This window comes from Hippopotamus amphibius, chromosome 1 (assembly GCF_030028045.1).
Source record: "Hippopotamus amphibius kiboko isolate mHipAmp2 chromosome 1, mHipAmp2.hap2, whole genome shotgun sequence".
Lineage (NCBI taxonomy): Eukaryota > Metazoa > Chordata > Mammalia > Artiodactyla > Hippopotamidae > Hippopotamus > Hippopotamus amphibius.
Genome location: NC_080186.1, coordinates 132,253,734 through 132,269,197, shown reverse-complemented (window position 1 = coordinate 132,269,197; position 15,464 = coordinate 132,253,734). Strand labels below are relative to the sequence as shown.

The following is a 15,464-nucleotide window of genomic DNA, read 5'->3' as shown; positions in this document are numbered from 1 at the left end:
ACCAGGCATATTTCTTTTAAGTATGTTCCTATTCTACCCCACACTACATGACCAAATTAAATAAGCTAATAAGTGTTTCAGTAGAAAGACGCATCAGGGAAGCAAGGAAAATTCAACCACCTTCTTAAGAGTCAAAAATGAACACAAAATGGATCCTAACAGTGATGTAGGTGTCTTAAAGAAAATAAAGGGTTCCCCAGACTTATTAGACAAGAGTGTGTTCAAGCTGAATGTAAATATTAACACGTCTAAAATGAATGCCGTAATCAGAAATGGATTTGGGAAGTAAAGGCGAGCAGAGAAGTTGAAGGAAGATGGAAAAACCATCCACCCCTGAAGTAAAAGCTGAATGAGGTTGTCTCAGTTCCAGGCCAGCGAATATGTCACTTCCCTGGTCAAGTCCATGCTAACTAAACCACCTGACTATGATCTGGCCTGGTAGTTAAAGTCTACCTACAGGATGAGAGTATTTCAGTTATTTGGCCTGAGTCTTCAGGTCCCTCTAAATATTGCTTCTTATTTGAAAAACTTAAACTGGCATGTTAAGTAGGACCTAGTAAGCAAATGTACCTATCAGAAAAGTTTATATTAATCATGCCAACATGTGCATGTTATTATAAATTAATAATTTATGGAATTCTGGCTTTACACATCAGTCTTACACAGCTGGTTAATGATTTTAAGTTCAACCGTGGGATAAGAGCTCGCTTTCAGTCTGCTGACAATATCAGATTTCTAAGGGTGTTAAATCCAGGACCAGACCTAGGTTAAAGGTGAATTCTATAACTATATTTGTGGCTATTTAAATTAATTAAAATTTAAAATTCAGTTCCTCAGTTACGGAGCCACATTTCAAAATAGCCACATGTGGCTAGTGGCTACCACACTGAACAGCACAGATAATGAATATTTCCATTATCCAGAAAGTTCTAACTGGACAGCACTGTTCTGGAAGATAACCTTAAACTAACCCTACCATGAGTCCTCTCGGCAAACAGCCTGGTAGATAGTCTTGGATGGCTAACACAGAATCTGAGATCTAGACTATTTTCTACGGAAAGTACAAAATAGATATTCAACAACAATTGTTTCCTTTCCCTTTGCAATGGTTTCTTGAAATCAGAGTATACAGTTTAAGCCTTTAGGATTTCCACCCCTCTTTTTATCACTGGATGATACTCTATAAACTTGAGGTAGACATTAGAAGCACCTTGTCTGAAGCCAGACCGCCTAGATTCATATATTATCTCTGTCTCCTTGTCTCTTACTAGATGTGTGACCCTGAACATGTTACTTAACCACTCTATCCTTCAGTTTCCTCATAAGTAAAGTGGAAATAAGGGTACCTACCTCACTGAGGGGTCACTATGAAAATGAGTTTATACATGTAAAGTGTTCAGAATCGTGCTCAAGACAGAGTAAGCACCCAGTAAGTGTTAACTACTACTACTTTTACTACCACCACCGCCCTGAGAGCTCTTCACGTGACAAGTGTGAAAAATGCTCACCTGGGAGAAATATTAACAAATATAAAGGAATTAAAATAAAACAGGGATCACAAAGCCAGAATGTCAGTCTATGATAAAAAATAATTGTTTTTTAAGATTAAAGGAAATAGGTAATCTAGAGTGATTAAATACCAGAAAAAGTCATGAGTTGCCTGATAATGTCTTACTTGTAAGACTAACAAACCACAGGTCAAAAGATGTCTACATAGGGACTTCTCTGGTGGTCCAGTGGTTAAGACTCCACAGAGGGCCTGGGTTCAATCCTTGGTCAGGAAACTAGATCCCTCACATGCATGCTGCAACTAAAAGAGCCTGTATGCAGCAACAAAGATCCATGTGCCACAACTAAGACCTGGTGTGGCCAAATAAATAAATATTAAAAAAAAAAAATACCATGCTAAGAATATCACTGTTCTAAAAAAAAAGAAGTCTACATAATAAGCTACAGAGCTATTTAAATAACCAATAAAAACTAAGGAGGAACTAAGAAGACACAGGTTTGAGTTCACTAGACCAAATGACACTTCCCTATATAAAACACATTTTGACATTTAAATGTAAAGCCTCTCTTACACTCCCTAAGTTACCTTTAGGTTCACTTGATGAACTGACTGAAGATCTTCTAATCTTTTCATTAAGAAAGGAGAGTACCACATATAATTAAGATACCATGCCAAACAACGATCCATGTGTTATCCAAGTGGAAACCCGCTGCAGAAAACCGCACCTTCTCTAGCAGTATACAGACAATACGAAAATCCTGAAGTTGAAGTACACACTCCAGCAAATGTAGTCAGGTGGAAAGAGAGCTTTGGAGACACAAAGGCTCAAGCTTAAGCTTGACTCCGCCACTTACTAGCTGTATGATCCTGGGCAAACTACCTACTTAATGCTCATTAGCTTCATTTTACTATCTGTAAAATACACATAAAGTATGTACCAATGAAATAAGAAATACATGTAAAGAGCCTACAATAGCACCTGGCACTTAGTAGATGCTCAATAAGCGGTAGCTACGGTTAGTAAATCGTCCTGAGAAGACCCTCCAGAAGTCCTAAGAATAAAAGACCATTACTTTACATGGTATCTACAAAAATTATTCTGACCAGGTAATAACTATAAATCATGAGATAATGCCACAAAATTATCATTTGTTTTCCATATTTTATAACCTATTCCTCAAACAAAAGTCCCTTGTTTACTATACTGTATTCCCTGTTAGGCTGTGACTACAAACCTTTTGGGCCTATTTAATAAAAATAACTGCATTTCTTACACTGAAACAAAGTTTTTACTAGCAAATACCTACACGGAACCACACCTAAACATGAACACTAAGCGTAAATATCTAACATTTCTTCCTTTCTCTATTACAATGGAAAAAAGTAAAGAAATTTTAAGTTTCTCTCAGTGAGTTGAGTTCTACATAACAAAACAATACAGGGTAATTGCTTACCTGGGCAATATTTTGTACTTCAGATCCACCAATCCAGAATGAATGGGGGTATTCCCTTTCAGACTAGTCTGAGAAAAGACAGCAGTCAAGCAGCTTCCAAGATTCTTTCCGTTTACTGTATCCAGCTTTCTTCAACAAAATCCCAAACATGCACTTCGGTAACTGTTGAAAGACAGAAAGCAATCCATACACCCACCATGGCACCAGCGGCAAAGGACAGCCACCAAGAAATGGAAGGAAGGGTCAATGGAGTGGTGGATCTGAAGCACAGAAAAAAAGTTACAACCCCTGAGCAGCTATTTGGTATAAAAGATCTGCAGTAGCACTGCTCACCTCTGTGATGAGAGAAGGATAAGAAATTCTACATAAAGAAGGAAACATCCCTAATATTAATATTTATTCATATCACACAATTTCCAAATGCATGATAAAAATTTCCTCTATTATCTACATAAATTGTCCCAGATCATTCAGCTACAATGACTTTTATCCATTTTCTAAGACAGTTCCTCTACTATTACAGAAATTTTGTCAGCCAAAATTAATGTGGGAGGGCTCAAATGTCTCTCAATAAAAATATTTATTTAAACAACCTAACAAGAAAGCTTTTGGTTTGCTACATAAAAGACATCAAATCTACACATCACTCAAATCTTCAACCATCAGGTGAAATATAGGACATTTTAAAACGTAACATAATTTTAAGAGTAAACTGCTGACTCAATAAAGGCCAATCCCCCACAGTGGCCAGTCACTGGGTAAACTGGGGAACTAATAAAGAACACTAATAAACAATTTACTAGATAGCACCTTTAAATACATAAGTCCAGTCCACATTATATCAACATTCTTTATTACCATACCAACTCTTCCATTAGACTGGAAATTCTAAACAAACTACAAAGGAGAGAGAAAAAGGCATTCAACAGGATGACATAGATAAAAAATTAAAAATCCAAAGACTGTGAAGCTGCTTGCACATAAATTTGCTACTTCCTCAACTGCCACACTATTGCCAAAATGTTCCTGCAGTAGTTATATAAATTTATTTTTTTATTGGCTGCTTTGGGTCGTTGTTGCTGCACACGGGCTTTCTAGGGGCTACTCTTCATTGTGGTGTGTGGGCTCCTCATTGCGGTGGCTTCTCTTGTTGCGGAGCACAGGCTCTAGGCACATGGACTTCAGTAGTTGCAGCACACGAGCTCAATAGTTGTGGCGCACAGGCTTTGTTGCTCTGTGGCATGTGGGATCTTCCTGGAGCAGGGCTCGAACCCGTGTCCCCTGCACTGGCAGGCGGGATTCTTAATTAACCACTGCGCCACCTAGGAAGTCCCTGCAGTAATTATAATACCTACCTTTATTAAAGGGTTACTAATGGGCCAGGCCTTTTACATTCATTACTCATGCTTAATTCTCAAAAAACATGAGAAGAAATAACTTGCCCAAAGTCCCACTAGGTGGGACTACTAGGTGGTAGAGCCCATACCCTTTTCACAGAATATTGTGGCCTCCCAAGTCCAAGGATCAGAAAGACCATGATTCCTGGGGCAGAAGAAACCAAGCTTTAAGCTAACTGACGTCAGAAGGGAGAACCACAAAAATACAGAAGAGTATTTCAGTATTTAGCTAAACTAAAATACAACTGCACTTGCTGAGCGATCCTGAAAGGGCTAACTCCCCTGATCTTGCCACTTAAAAGCATTTCATCAACAAAAAGCCATGCAATTCTAAGGTCCACAATACTAATTTTATAACAAAACACATTACAATGTTGCCCAAGCAGACTTTGTATTTGGCGGAAAAGATGTGTCTGTAACAAAGAACCCCAAACCCAGTTGAAACTGAATAGTCTATAGGCAAAGACTAAAGATGCTCTGATTTTTCACGTTATAGGCAAAGCAACTGAAGTGACTGACTGAAGTACCAGTCTAAGATTAACCTCTTCATAACAAACAGGCAGAAATACCTTAATACCCGCAACTTCAAGGCATTACATAAGTAAAATCGCAAGCAAAGAATAAGTGCTCAAGCCCTTCTCATTACTCTAGAACCTAAAAATAAACTAGAAACCCAATTCTGACAAAAGCTGCTAGTGGGCTATGGCTAGCAGTTAACTGCTAGAGCAATATACTCTGCCTTTCAAAGCATAACACCGCTATAATCAAAATGCCGAATAATTACAGCAAAACACAGCCACAACAATTTGACTAACAGAAATGACTAATTTGACTCATTTCTTAACCTCTTGCATTGTCAGGCCTTTTTCTTGTATTAGTGAGTTAATTTTGCCCCTCATCCCTTCAAACAGTTACTGAATACCTAATTGGTGGCAGGCCTTATGCTAGAGAAACAAAGATGAATAGACTCCAGACCAAGAAGGTAAGGACTGAGTTCTTCCTGTCCTCTGCCCCTTTCTGAGTCTCCTAAGCAATCATTTCACAGAACCAAAACATATTTTATTATTAGTCCCCAAAACTGGTTAAGTGTTCTGAAATTAACACTCAAAAAAAAAAAAAAAATTACTCAGTTTCCTTTTTCTTAACAGCAGAGCTCCTACTTAATTTTTCCTTTTCTTCCGTGGATCAAAGGTTTGCTATTAGAAAACAGTTCCCTATATTCATTGTACTTGTGTATTTGCACATCTCTCTACTCACAAACATTTATTTCAAGTTACATGTTAATGTCCCACTGTTTCTACTGCACAGTTTTCCATTCTGTGAAGGTCTTCGTTGTTGACTAACCCTGAGAGGGAATTTCCTAAAAATGCTTCCTGCTGACATCACTGAACTCTGCAATCTTTGAATTCTGTTAAAACAATAATAAGATGCAGGTTAGAGATATCCTGCTGGACTGTCAGGTCTTTCTGGTTGGTCTCTCATTTGCCTACAAAGACAAGCTTCCTGTTAGGCAATTGTGATCAGCAGAAACTGAACTGAGGGTAACAAGCACATTCTTGACCGACAGGTTTTTCCCCTTTTGTCAACTAATTCAATGAACAACAATACAACTCAGGAGGAAATCTTGTATGATAGTTACTACTTATTCTGTTAAAGGTCAAAATCACCAGCTTTGCTAGGACAAGAATAAGAATTTGAAAATCCTAATTTCTTTTTCTAAACTAAAATGATCAAACATAAATCACAATGCTCAATGTTAATATGAACAATTTCCAGTCTCTTTCTACCAGGATACCTAAAACTGGGTTAAGCAGGTTCTCTCCACAGAGTACAGGTCTAATTATGTCTAACTGGTAGTTCTTAGTAATTGTAGCAGTACTTTCCAGATTTCCAAGACAGTACTGATTCTGTATGATTTCATCATTTCTTCCAAAGATGCCTCATTAAGTGTAGGGCTAAAAGCAAGTGACTTTTCGGCCTCCGTAAAACTTCCCAAATACATATACAAATCAGGGGGGAAATTAAAACCTTCCTCCCACCACCTGTCTTGACTGTGCTTTACAAAATATGGTCCGTGTACTTGTGGGGAGAGTGAGCTTGGCAGGCAGTTGCTGAGAGACAAGCCTTTGCAGGATCCTTTCACATATCTCTCTCATAATCCGTCCAACACTCAGAGCAATATCCACATTTTCTTATTTTTACACATAATGAAATCATACCAGAGAAAGGTTAACTTTCTTAAAGTCACACAGCCAGCAAGTGACAGCTAAGATACCAACTCAGGTTTTCACTCAAGTCCATACCCTTTATGCTAAATCATGCTTCTCTAAGGTCAAAGGATCCTTAGAACTTATCGACTGTTGGGCAAGTTCACATCAACAGATATAAATGGAATTTGGTTTCCTCAATACTTTGCTATTAACCACTCTCTGTGATGTATACAAATCAATCTGTATGTGTATAAAAGTCTGTAAATAATGGTTAAAATGTCTATGAATATCTGTGTACCACATCCCACCCTCCTTTTTCCCTTAGCAGTCTTTCTCCTCTATCCATCTCCACCTTTGTCTTAAGATTATCAAAAGGAAATCTTAAAAAGGTTTCACAGCATGAAAAAAAAAAAACCTAACATTAATTTAAATCAATAAGGATTCAAAGGACAATCAGATATGGACTCTGGAAGAGAAGCTTAGACATGATCAAACTTTTATGATACACAGGAAGGTCTGGTAAATCCCATAAGAGTTAGGGACAATTATGAGAATTAGTGATATAGGTGAGAATTTCCAGAAAAGAGGATAGCTAAGATACAGGCAGACAGCAAAAATACACATAAGCAGTCAACAGGAAAGTTCAACTCAGCATTCACTCAACCCCTACCACAAGAAGGCACTGTGAGGAGTTTATCATTTAATAGGGGACACAAACAGGAAACTATAACACAAGCCCAGAATATGTTAACTGCCACAAGATGCATACAAAGTGTCAGAACTCATTCATTTCATTTAACAATGACTATCATATAGGCAGTGCTATAGATATAAAAACAAAAGGGTATCTGCCGCCATAATATAAACTGACATCCAAAAGCAGAGGCATCTAAATTGTGTTCTGAGGGGATAGGACTTTATCCGCATAGGTGGAAGAGAGGATTGTGCTGAGATCTGACCTAAGCCTATTTGGCCAGAGCACCAACTATTAGGTCCTTCCCATAAATATCAGTAGCCTTAGATACATGGGCTTAGGTCAGTTCATATGAGTGACGACAAAGGAAACGGTGAGCAGAATATGAAGAACCATGGTCCTCCACGGTTTGGCTGGAATATAGAATTCGTGAGGAATGTGAGAAGAAAAAGCTGGAAGGGAGGCTGGAATTTGAATTACTAGGACTTGAAATGCTTGCTTTCCCTTAAACTGTAAGTATCACCAGGTGGAACTCAAGATCCCAGGTACCTCACAGCGCAGAAAAGTTTGTTTCTATAATTCACAGGACCAAACAGTACTCCTCAGAGGGATACATGTGGTGTTCTGTAAACCTATGTAATGGGCTAGCGATTCTCCTGCTATACAGCACTCTCAGTTTTCAGGGGACAGCAGTCAGGGGCCAAAGAGTGCTAAGACTTGTGAGCAGGATCACGTTTATCCTTGTCAAATCTGAAAGGACATCTAACCTACTCCAAAATCAGGAGTAAAAATTGATAATATTTGAGCCACAGCCTCTTGAGACAGCTCAGTGAGGTCTATAAATATGTATGTGATTTATTTCATTTGAACCCTACTTCAACCTTTGTCTATTTAATCTGCATTTGGAAAATCAGCACATGGCTAGAGGCAGATGACAAGTGAGGGTGACAAATGGAGTCACTAAACAATCCCACTTATTCCACTTAGAAAGCCAATGACAAGGAGGGGGTCGGGGGGGGGGGAACGCAAAACGAAAAAAAGATAAATATTTCCAATAACGTCACTTAATTTCTTTCATCTCCTTGGCCTTGTGGCCTGCCTGTACTTCAATAGCTCTAAAAATAGATCTGATATTACAACTTCTTAATAAAAGCCAATGCATTTTACCTATATCACTACATTCAACAAGTAATACAGCCATTTAGAGATAACACAGAAGGGAAATGACTCACTTAAGGTCACTTAGCAAAGGGGGGAACCATTCAGAGACTAACAACAGAGTATAAACTGCCCATCACTTGTATAAAGGGAGGAAGGGGTACGCTCACACCCGCAGAGGAAGCAGGATTATGTTCCCCAAACTTCTAACATTAACTTCTGCTATCTTCTAATAGGCAGGACTAACCATCTTTTTCTTCCAATTAGCAGCTCTGTGAGTGCTTTCTAATAAGAAGTGCCTGAACATCAACTCATACTTCTAACTCAAGCATTAAATATCATGATACACAAATGCACAGATTTCATTCTTTCCAGCAAAGTCCACCGCACTAGACAAAGCCTGGTGAACTTTTGTGTATTTCCAAATGGATTACTACTCTTCTACCTCATTAATAATGAAGCTAATTTTACCGAAGTCAGAAGTTTGAAAAACAGTCCCACAGACTAGGTACAGTGTTGGGTCCATATAAGGCCATGAAAGTCAATTTGTGGTCGAATTATTCACCATCAGCAATTGCAAATTCAGTTGTCTCGATCAAGAGCTGTGAACCTGGCCCCAGGCAGAGCTAGGAGTCACAATGGGGGTTATATTTTTCAGATGTATTTACTCTGCTATCACCAGTTTTATTTCCTAGTAAACTAAAAAAGTGCAAGGAAAAAAGGAAGAAAGAATCAAAATCAAAGAAAGTCCAGGGATGAAGATTAAGAAATTGGTGAAACCCAAGAAGTCTGTTTCCTTTCTTTGATATAGCACGCTCTGGAATATCAAACGAAAGATATCCTGTTAACCATTAAGTACCAAACTGGTACAGGCAGCACAATCACAAATATTTGAGTGCTGAAGCTGACTCATAAAAATCTAAAAATATTTCATGCTTTAGGCTTCCAAAATACCATCAGTTTAACCCCTTCCCCTCCTTCCATCATGTTATTTTGAAACCGCTGTAAAAAATGTTTTTAACCTAGCTCTGGAAACTGTAATTAAAATGCAGAGAATACAGAAAGCCACATGCAATTAGATCTTAAGGCATTATCATTCCTACAACTGATCCTGGATTCAGTAAATCAGTTGTTAAGTACCTGTGCTATCTACTACACTAAAATAAATACATACATGTATATGAAAAGGGTTGCCTAAGAGTCTTAACTGGTAGCCCTTCAAGGGAATATCAAAATCTGTATATGGAGAGCCATTTTAAAAGTGATCTAGATAACTACTTTGTTAAATTTTCTAAGAATCCCAGTTTATAACGTCCTTGAAAAGGCTGAAATACCTTTTCAGATCACAGACAAGTACAATCCTGTAAAATCAAAACTTATGAGCACTGGAAGCCAGTATATTTAGGCCAGAGATTTTTTTCTACACTCGAAAATATTAAATGGATTACACTGTACTTACTCTAATTCTTTTGAAAATAAAGACATCTTAGCTATTGTTTCTTTCTTTATTTATTTAGGCCGCACTGTGAAACTTCTGGGATCTTAGTTCCCCAAACAGGGATCGAACCAGGGCCCCTGGCAGTGAAAGTACTGAGTCCTAACCACTGGACCACCAGGGAAATTCCTAGTTATTCTCTAAATGAATAGAAATGGAAGGAGCACTGAACAGCCAATTTCAAAGAGGCACCAAGTTACAATTTTTTGCTATGCAGTACTCCTCCTGCTGTTAAGTACATATATTGTACATATGTGAGAATATGTACAATATATGTAATTCCAATATAGATATTTTACCAAAATAACCCCCTACAAAATTTGAAGACTATCAGTCTTGACCTCGAAAGTTTGATAAATTGTACTGAAAAGGAAAAATTACTTAATAAATATCAAATAAAAACTCTTAAGTATCAGTATTCCTTAGACAGCAACCATGCGTGTGCGTGCACGTACACACACACACACAAATCAGAAACTAGCAGAGCTTTTTTGTCCTCTAGTTTTCAAGACTGCTGGAGAAGTCTAGTGAATTATGCAAAAGACAGCAAATATTAAGCTGCCTCTGTATTCATGCTACTGTACTTCCATTTTTAAAACATGCATCTCAACTCCCCAGATACCATCATCCACAGAAACCATGCAGCTATCCAACAGACTTTCAGTGTCACCATTTATTATTTATAGCATTAAATGGGGGAAGTGGCTCTGATGTCACCGACCCTACCCAGTGGAATCACTGACTCAATAAACATTTTCATACTGGAGAAAATCTGGCTAGGAAAACACTCTGCTGTGTTAAGTAGATTCTTTCAGCTTTCCTCTCAAACCTGGGGTAGAAGTTGTCACTGTGTTAGGAGAGATACAAAGAAACTGTCAAGGTTTCCACAGGAAGAAAACCTGGGCATGTCCATTTGCTGAGGCAAAGGCTTCCCCCTCCCAACCCTCCAGAGCCCAGTTTGATTTCCCTAATGTTCAAACTGGCAGGTAATAGCTGCCATATTTTACTTCTTTCACCAAATCATCCTCCAAGTAGCAAATTCTTCGTTTCTACTAGCCACTCTCTAGTGGTCCTGTTTCTAAAAACTCGTTCTGGCTCCAAGTCCTAAGGCGGAAAAGGGGTTGGGGTGTTCGTGGAGCTAGGGAGTCTGGCCTGGCTACCAAAGGTTTCTAACAGAAGAGTGATCGCTACCCCAAGGGCCCTAGGATTCCGACCCCCCCCCCCGCCCCCCCGCCTTTTTCTAGAAGAAAGAACTGGCGGCAGTGATGAAGACAACCCCTCCCCCCTCCTCCCCAATTTCCCAAAGCAGCTTTGGAAAACGTTAAGTTACAGTCTCTCTTTCCTGGGAGATGGAATCCAGAGTACCTGGGGCCTCGCTATGCAAACCTCTCTCTCGGCCGAGTAGGAAACCCTTTGTCCGAGAAGCCGGACACCACAGGGGGCCGGGAAAAAGGCCCCTTATCGGTCACAGCCTCAGATCCGAGAGCTCCCCACCTCCATCCCTGTAGGGCCTATGCCGGCATCCACACAGCTTGAGGAGAGGGTGCTGAGACCCCTTCCAGGACGCGGAGGCCGAGGCCCTAATCGGTCTTCTCTGTACCCTCTCCCATCACCACCTCACTCGGCCTGAGTGGGGCTTCCAAGAGCGATGCAGGCCTGGGTCGGAGAATTAGAGGAAAGAAACAACAACAAAAAACCCTTCGGTGGTAGTGAGCGCGGGGGGTGGGGGGGGGGTGGGGGGGGAGGGGTGATGAGATACTAGAGAGAGTGTGAGCTAAAGCCACAGCATAAGAGAGCGAGGGATGTTCGAGAGATGGGCCCGGAGACAGGAGAAAGGGAAGGAGGAAAACCAAGGGGGCATGGAGGAAGCCGGGTCAGGTCCAGCCTGAGATCTCGACGGATCCGAAAGAACCGCGCCGGGCCAGAGGTCAGGGAAGGCGGGGGGCCCAGGTCCCGGCCGAGGCAGCAAGGAAGGGCCAGGGCCGACCTCGCGCCGGACGCTGAGGTGGGCAGGCCCGCCCGGGGCCGGACGGACGGAAGAACGGACGGTCCAGCGGGCCGCACTCACCATGAGCTCGATGGTCTTGTCCTCAATCACCGAGTCGGGCTCCATGGCGGCCCCGGCGGCCCCGCCTCGCTCTCCCCGCGCAGCAGCGAACGGCCCGGGCGGAGGAGGCGACGGCGGAGGCGGCGGAGGAGGAGGCGGCTATCGCACCCACTCTAGCTGCCAGCCCGCCCGGGCCGCCGGCAGCTCCGCCCTCCCCCTCGGCGAACGCAGTACGCAGAGCGAGGACTACAGCTCCCAGCAGGCGCCGCGGGCCCCGCAGAGCTTTGTGGGAACGAGAAGCCGACACCAGGCCAATCTCTCCTGGCGGCTCGAAGCGGAATGCTGAGTCGAAAGTAGCACTGGACGGTGAATGCGAGACGCGCAGACCTAAAGAATTAAGGGCTGCCTCAAGGTGGGGCCTCGGGAGCGACAGGACTACATGTCCCAGAAAGCCCTGCGCCCGGGTTCTCCTTCCGGCTAGTTTCTTCTGACTTCCTGGCAGCCCAAGGCTACCCAGACCCGGACGGAAACTCCGAGGCAACTCTTCGCTTGTCAGAGATCCTGCGAGCGCAACCGATTTCCGCACATGCGCGGTCGGTGTCGTCAGTGCCCAGTCGACGCCTAGGTAGCGGCGCGGCTGGTCCGCTAGCGTCTGTGGTAGGGTGACGTGTTGGCGACAGGTGGGTGCTAGGAACGTTTGGAGGGGATGGTTCTGGGGCTCAGGCGTGGGAGCGGGCCAGCGAGGGAGAGAGAAGCTCGGGCAAAGCTCTGAGAGGATGGGCGTCCCAGGAGTGAGGAGTTTGGAAATTGAGTCGGGGAAGAGGAGGTTTATGGTCTGGGAGGAGCTGAGAGGTGAAAGAGAACCTGTGTATGTTGAGCCACTCTTATTTATTCATTTGTGCAGAAAATATTTTTTAAGCTTCCAGTCTCTGCCGGGTACCAGTCTAGGCACTGGGAATCAGCTCTGAACCTTACAGACAAGGCCTTTCTTCTCATGGAGCTTAATTCTAGCGGGGGGAACAGGCATTAACCAGAAGAGTGATAGGTGCCAAGAAGGAGCACAGCTGGAGACCTGGAGACTCCTTCTAGCGAATTCTGCCTCTAGCTGTGTGTGAACTTTATCAGGTCTGGTCAGTACCTTCTAACCAAAACGCCGAGGGGGGCACAGTGATAATTGAACAAATTGGGTTTATTACTGGTTGCAGGAAGGGCGATCACACACCGTGAAGAACTGTGGGGCATCTCAGTAGGAGTTGTCAGGTGATTTGGGAGAGGGTTTAAGGAAGTGGGGCTTTACTCTGGGTAAGATGCTGTCAGGAAATGGGGGTAATTCTATGATCGGGTATCTCAGTAAATCCTACCTAGAAGGAAAGAATACTAGACTGAGGCTGAAGCTCTGGTACAGAAGCAGGAGTCCCTCATTAGCCAGGATGGGGGATGTTTGGTTATTTTTTATGGTTTGGATAATGTACATGTTTTATCTGTGTTCAAGTGTAATGAAGGAGTGGTCTTGCTTTTCTCTTGATCTATCGTGGTCACAGAATGGCTTCGTCTAATGTTTATGTTCCGTGAAATTAGGTTCGAGGGGAACACAAGCCCAAGATAAAGAGGGCCAGGCTGTAATCTAGTAACATTGCTGCCTGATTGTATCAGGCCAGCTTCCAAGTGTCTGCTTTTCTCAAGTGTTCTGCATTCTCTGCACCTGTAAAGTGAAGGGACAAGATGACCTAGAAATCTTTCCATTTCCAAGCATCGAGTTATTACAGTAGTTTGTATGCATGCAGGACACAGTGTAAGTTCTGTGCGGGTAGAGTTTCAAGTTTCATAGTCCTTGTCTGATGCTTTCCCCGAAAGAAATTGAAAGTAAAGCAATAGGAGGAAAGAGCACAGAATTAGAAAATTATTGCCACTAATTTGCTGTCTGAATTTCACCATATCTTTTTGCCTGTCTGGGCCTTGAGACATTCATTAGTAAAATAAAGGGGTTGAAATAAATGGCTTCTGTTTCAGTTACCTATTGCATCATAATAAATCACCTCCACGACTTAGTAGCTTAAAATAACAGTGCTTTATTATTTACAATTGTGTGGGTGAACTGGCCTCAGCTGGGCCCACATAGTATCAGCTGATGTTACTTATGGGACTACAGTCAGCTGGGAGCTCATCAAAATGGCTTATCCTCCAGGGCCTCTCTCTTTACCTGGCCGCTTCTTACCATTCAGGCTTCTGCATGGTGACTAGCTTCCAAGAGGACAGGTTCCAGAGAGCAAAGGCTTATCAAGCCTTTGGTTGCACCCCACTTGCTAATGTCCTATTGGCTAAAACAAGCCATACGGCCAAGCCCAGAGTCAGTGTGGAAAGCTACTATACAAGGTTGTGAATACCGAGAGTGATGTGGTTCATTGGGGGCCACCAATGTAACAGCCAATCAAGACCTCTAAAGTGCCAGCACTTGCCACAGGACCTAGCACATAGGGCTAGGGTAGGAGTCACAAGCTGAATATGAACCCCCAAAATGTATGTTTATCCTGCACTGTCTTTTTTATTGTTTCAAAATTTGACAGTCTTACAATATGAAATCCAAATTGCTAACTTCTATTGAAAAATTAGAGTGTCTGGCTGTGTTGGATTCACATGCAACAATATGCCAGGGTTAAGTAGCAATTACCTTCTTTATATAAAGCATGTACTCAATCGATTGCCACTGTTACCACTACTGCCTGTTGCCTTATAACTGCATGCTTTACTCATTTAAGTTGTATGCTTAACCAATTTAGATACTTGAGTTTGTAGCCCTTGGCATTGGAACTGTAATGGAGATAACTCAACGTTTTTCTCCTTTTATTAAAACTATATCCCGCCTTAAGAGGAAAAAAATACTAACATTATTGGGTCAAATTCCAGGAGCTCAGTGAGATGAAAAAGTTATGTATGTGATAGACGTCGTTCCCAAGCTGTATGAGAGATAAGCCTTCTCATTTTGCTCTCTCCTTCTCTCAAACAAGAACTCAGACTGTCTGGTATTTTTATTGCTTTAGGCTTGATGCTGGCTGGCGATTAGATTTGGTCATAGATAAAGGCAGAAAATCTTGAGGCATATTTCCCGCCCAGTATTTCAGATAGATCTGCACTGAAGTTTATATGACATGCTAACAGCAAACTGGTATAGGTCCACAGTCCCTTAACCAAAACCCTGAGGTCCAGATATGCTTCAGAATTGTTCCGATTGTACAAAGGCAAGTATGATGCACGTACTGTATATATAATGCAACACTCCCAGTGGGCATTTCATAATCAAATACATTTATTTTTCTGCAGCAGAGCATATGAGTGCCTGTTATCAATTTATAGCCTCTCAGTTCCAAATCCAGCCTTCTTTTCCATGCTTTGAAATACTGGAGTGGGACCCTGTAAATATTTCTCCCCTGCCAGCTGGCACAATGCTTACCTTTGTCAATAGAGAGCCGTAGAGGAAAACAGCCAAATGAAGGGTCTTCTC

The 15,464-nt window shown here is 41.9% G+C and overlaps 1 protein-coding gene and 1 long non-coding RNA gene across 14 annotated transcripts in view; one reads left to right on the top strand and one right to left on the bottom strand.

Moving 5' to 3' along the window:
* The window catches only part of FBXW11 (F-box and WD repeat domain containing 11), a 122,693-nt gene extending 110,518 nt beyond the window's left edge, over nucleotides 1-12,175 (bottom strand). For 4 of the 6 annotated variants that reach the window (XM_057729164.1, XM_057729169.1, XM_057729182.1 and 1 more), the window contains exon 1: nucleotides 11,987-12,175. In XM_057729164.1, the coding sequence (XP_057585147.1) occupies nucleotides 11,987-12,031 (45 nt within the window). In that variant the 5' untranslated portion in view covers nucleotides 12,032-12,175. Of the gene's footprint in view, nucleotides 1-2,964; nucleotides 3,127-11,986 lie in introns of all 6 variants that reach the window. The other 2 variants (XM_057729174.1, XM_057729190.1) reach the window with 1 other exon arrangement.
* Nucleotides 12,176-12,506: 331 nt separating this feature from the next.
* Nucleotides 12,507-15,464, top strand: part of LOC130849890 (uncharacterized) — a 66,760-nt gene continuing 63,802 nt past the window's right edge. For all 8 annotated transcript variants that reach the window (XR_009052800.1, XR_009052805.1, XR_009052804.1 and 5 more), the window contains exon 1: nucleotides 12,507-12,645. This is a non-coding gene — a long non-coding RNA (uncharacterized LOC130849890). The remainder of the gene's footprint in view (nucleotides 12,646-15,464) is intronic.